Genomic DNA, 4,949 nt, shown 5'->3' with positions numbered 1-4,949 from the left:
CCCGGGCCGTGCTAGCAGTGCAAGCGGAGCTTTTGAGCATAGATTAAAAAGAACAAAAATAAGCTAGTGATCTCCATGAAAAGGAGTGAGGACCCGGCAGATCGTAAGGTTGTATGGAGGTTGTGCAGCAGCTTGCTTGACGCTCGACTGAGGAGCAGGTGTATAGGACGCTGATCTTTATGAAGGGAGCGAACTCTGATGATTGGAGGAGATGGCTGGGTAGGAGGAGCCTGATGAGGTGATTAGCTGAGCAGGTGAGATGAAGAGTCTTCTTGATTGAATTTACACTGGGCTTCATATAAGAAACATAATAAAACTAAAGGACTGAACTAAGGTTAAACAGACAAAGCTGATCTAGTCAAAGAAAGAGACTAATGAACACAGAATAATATTAAAGCTAGAATCAAGTCCCAAAACAAATCAAGACAACCCAGGCCCTGAAAATATTCTTGATTTCTTGTGGAATTAATAAAGTTCTTATCTTTCTTTATATGCATCAATGTCAGCTACTGGATGAGCCCAAATTTCGCTACATCACAAAGATCAAGACCATTGGGAGCACATACATGGCAGCATCAGGTGTCACCTCTGATGTCAATGATGGTTACATGTACATGAAGGTAAACAGATTACCTAATTTCACTTAAGTGATGTTTGGGTCACTGGTGAATGGAAACGGTGTCTTTGTTAACATTAACATTGTTAACAATGTTAACAATATTAGCATTGTTAACAATGTTAGCATTGTTAACATTGCCCCCTTGTAGCTTAAATCTGTTTTTTTTTTTTAGTTTGGTAATGGTAATGCTTCATTTAGTTTAATTTGTAACAGGGTCAAACACCCCTCCTCAATAAAAGAATATATATATTTATATAGTTATTATGAATGTCATCATCATAATTCATTGTTATCTGTTTTTCACAAACGTTAATCATCCTTATGCTACAGCATTGTATTCCTGTCCTACAGAAGGAAGAGCAGTCTGACAGAGAGCGCTGGCAGCACCTGGCAGACTTGGCAGACTTTGCTCTGGCCATGAAGGTGACACTAATGAACATCAACTACCAGTCATTCAACAACTTCATGCTACGCATTGGTACGACCTTTTCCTTTACCTAGGCATTATTGGAGCATGAGTTGTAGAGTATAAGCCAAAGGTTTGCAAACAAGGTCTGATTTGTTTGCAAATCTGAAATAGCATAGTTTCATTCAGAGTTCCGTGATGTATAGAAATGCATGTCATAATCAGAATTGGAATCAGAATTCCTTTTAACGTCATTGTGCACAAATAAAGCACAACACAATTTTAAAATAGCAACTCTCAAAGGCAAGTCCGATTTTGAATAAAATAATAAATATATCTTAATTCATTATTATTATTATTATGTATTTTTCCCTGTATGTAAGACCCCATTGAGATCTATATCTCATTTTCAAGAGGGACCTGGGCCGAAATCTGCAACACAACAACAACCTGGTTACACAGAAGTAAAACTAATTAATATAAATATAACAAATAGAGTATAAACTCAGAACAACTGGGATGTTAAAAATAAATTAATTAATACATAGTTAAGTAAATAAATACTTAACATTAGTGTGTACAATGACACAAAGAACTAGTGGGACGCATTTAATAGGCTGTTGTGTTTTGTGTGCCCTGTAAGTCCTTAACATTTTTCAAGATAGGGATCAGAGTAACATTCATTTCTTCATGAGTCCATGGCTCTCAAAGCACAGTTTTCACACCTTAAAGGTCAAACAAAAAGTTTTGCTCTATAATTTTCTCCTTTTTTGATAATGAAATTAACATTATCAAAAAAAAGAATAGAAAACTTTAACAGAATCAAAAGTAGAAACAAGTAAATCAAATGTAACCAAAAAAATTTCAGTAAAACATAACTAATACAAAAAAGAACGTTAAGAATAAATAACACAATTAAAACTTACATTTTTTTTAACAAAATGTATAGTAAGTAGTTCCAATCATATTATTTTATAATTATTCACACTCCACCAGGAATAGTCAGCAGATCAATTCACTGACTAACACTTTGACGCAACAGAAACAGAGAACTTTGCTGAAAGAAAAAGATTTTTCAGCCCCAAGGAAATGTTCAATGTTTTATTTATAAGGGTGCTCCTTTAATTGAAAATTCTGATATCAATATTTCCTCATTGTCTTTGTGAAATTCACAAGGGGAACTTCATTCTGCTCATAAAAAAGTAACACAATTTTAAAGTAAAGTTTTATGAGTACACCCTTACAGTTTTGTAGACATGTTATTACATCTTTTCGTCAGACAACATTGAAGATTTGTAATTTTTATACAGTATAAAGTTAAAGGAAGTGTAGTCCTCCTCCACTTCCTTTAATTACAAGACAAATATGACCAATTCATTAGTTTATAATACAGCTAAACATTCAATTTACTTCCACACCACTCCTGAGAACTCAATTAGTATTAAACCTTACATACTCTATGATCTTTCATTTAACATAAAAACCCTCTCCTACAGGCCTGAATAAAGGAGGAGTGCTAGCTGGAGTGATTGGTGCCCGGAAACCCCACTATGACATCTGGGGAAACACTGTGAATGTGGCCAGTCGTATGGAGTCCACAGGAGTGATGGGAAATATCCAGGTACAGCTCTCAGCGCTCCAAAAAACAACTTGGTTACTAGATTTATTCCATTTTTGGTTATTCTTAAGTGTTGGAAAGGTCCTTGGTACAAATCATACCTGTAATATGTTTGTGCAAAGTTCATGACTGAGGAAAGTAATTACTTCTTAGACAACACTGATGTTTTAGTTTAAAAAACAAGTATTCCTGGATTTATTTGAGAACTAAATAAGAAGTTTTCTTTTAACTGAGCAATTAATCAAGATTACATTCATAATATGAAATGTAAAACACCTAAATATCAATTCACAAAATGTGAATTAAAACAACAGGAGAAAGTCAGCACAAAACAAAACAGGTATTATGCTTTATTTTCATGGTTCCTAAATCGAAATTACATGTTCTCACATCTTGTACATCACATGTCCACCTTTAACATCAGCACAAGTGTCATATAGATATATTTATATGGGTTAGGGTCAAACTAAACTACAACATGGGAAAGTGAAACTACAGGGGCAATGGCAATCATCTTGTGATGCAGCTTGGACCGTGTTAAATAGCCATTTGGCCTCCTGCAGTCTTAAAACACAAACCAAATAACTCTTAGTCTGGCCCAACATCATCATAATCAAGTAACTGTATCTCACAGAAATAGGTCAGGAAAGTTTTAATGTTAATGCACAATGTCATGCACTTTTCATCTTATCTGACAAGCTGAAATATAACCAATATTGCTGCAAATTTTGCACAACAAATGTTAAAAATAACTACATACCTTGTGGAAAAACAATAAGCTGAAGAAGCTGACTAGTAACCAATGTTTACGGTTTTAAAAAGTTTTACGCCCCCAAGGTCTAGGGCTCCAGGGGCGGTAACATAAAATGTGTCCAGAGAAACAAGTGGAATGTAAAATGATTTATTACAAAAGTAAGTTTTTCAAAACAATACAATTTAACCCAATTGATGTAAAACAAAAGGGGTTAACAAATTCAGGATTATCAAATGCAAATTAAAGTTACAAAATGTCCACACAAATGAATTCAAAGTAAACTCAAAATAACCCAAAAGGGAGAAAGAAAGAACACACAAAGGGTATGCTAAGGGCCAAGCCTCCCAAACACGAGCTTCTAGCTTGTGAAGTTAAACTAGAGCAAAGTCAAAATCGCTCAACTGAACAAGCAGAAACAAACAAGACCAAATTTTTCAAAAACTGGCCAAAGCAGTTGCAAACACCAAACAAGGGGGACAGCTTCACAAAACCTCTTCAAACTAGCTGCCCCACTGGAGGAATGGACTCAGGAGCCTTTTATACGGTACAGGTGGGCCTCATCAACATCTGATTGGCTTGTCAATCCTCTGCTGGTCCAATGGTGTAGCTGTTCTCCTGCAGCCTTCAGGCAGCCACTCAGGAAGATGTGCTCTCACAGCTGAACCTACATAACAAAAAGGGAGCCTGCACAGAGGCCAGGGGTCGTAACACTGTGTTAAGTCTAAAAACACACATCCCAGTTAATCATTTACACTTTTTCTCTCTCAGACTTGGGAGTCTTGATTCAATGTTGCTGACTGACTTAATAAACTGAACTTGGAAATTGTTTTGAGACTATTGAACAACAAAACAGCTGTTTTGATAAGCAGGTCATACAATGCTGGAGCCAGTGGTTTATGCAGATAAATTTGTTAATATTGTTAGATTTGCAATAGCATTTCAAAATGTATGATCCCTGAGTTTTGAGGGGCGGTGACACGGGGAAAAAGATAGGACAATTTCAAGGGCCCCTGACCGACAGGGGGCCTTCCACAATTTTTTTTTGTTTTGCATTTTTGTTTTTGTTCATAGAAATATAAAAAAATGGGACCCTGTCAATTACAAAATAAATTTTCTAAAATTGCTTTTAGCAGTAAAACTTAAATGTTAGGGTAAGGGTTAGCCCTAACCCCCAGACCAAAAAGCACACATTTTGCCCTTGACCCCTCCCCGGATCTGCATGAAATGGTTCGTTCCAGCTCGCGCTTGACGGCGATGGTGTTCAGCAGCAGTGAGCAGAAGACAAGAACAACTGTGGCAGTTACTATGCTACTAAAAAAATGATAAAGTCAAGTTTTCCAAAAAAATAGAGAGAGTGAGAGAGAAAAAGGCAAGAGTGTCAATTTGTAACCCAATTCTCCGAGAGAGGTGGGTAGACTGTGTGAGATTATCAACCATTTAGCATAGTTAGCTTAGCTACAGACTACTGTTTTCCTCCATATCGCAGGCATTTAATGAAATAAGTAAAGAAATTACCAATATATTCATATATTTAACTTGTCCCTTGTACCTT

The 4,949-nt window shown here is 36.1% G+C and overlaps 1 protein-coding gene across 3 annotated transcripts in view; it reads left to right on the top strand.

Moving 5' to 3' along the window:
- adcy3a (adenylate cyclase 3a) overlaps nucleotides 1–4,949 on the top strand; it is a 63,966-nt gene that overhangs the window by 51,436 nt on the left and 7,581 nt on the right. For all 3 annotated transcript variants that reach the window (XM_015018480.1, XM_015018479.1, XM_015018478.1), the window contains 3 exons: nucleotides 507–620; nucleotides 971–1,097; nucleotides 2,522–2,646. In XM_015018480.1, the coding sequence (XP_014873966.1) occupies nucleotides 507–620; nucleotides 971–1,097; nucleotides 2,522–2,646 (366 nt within the window). The remainder of the gene's footprint in view (nucleotides 1–506; nucleotides 621–970; nucleotides 1,098–2,521; nucleotides 2,647–4,949) is intronic.

Source organism: Poecilia latipinna, unplaced genomic scaffold, assembly GCF_001443285.1.
Source record: "Poecilia latipinna isolate Pla-1442-1.1 unplaced genomic scaffold, P_latipinna-1.0 Scaffold2281, whole genome shotgun sequence".
Taxonomy (NCBI): Eukaryota; Metazoa; Chordata; class Actinopteri; order Cyprinodontiformes; family Poeciliidae; genus Poecilia; species Poecilia latipinna.
Note: the sequence above shows the minus strand (reverse complement) of the source record. Positions and strands in the feature narration are given on the sequence as shown.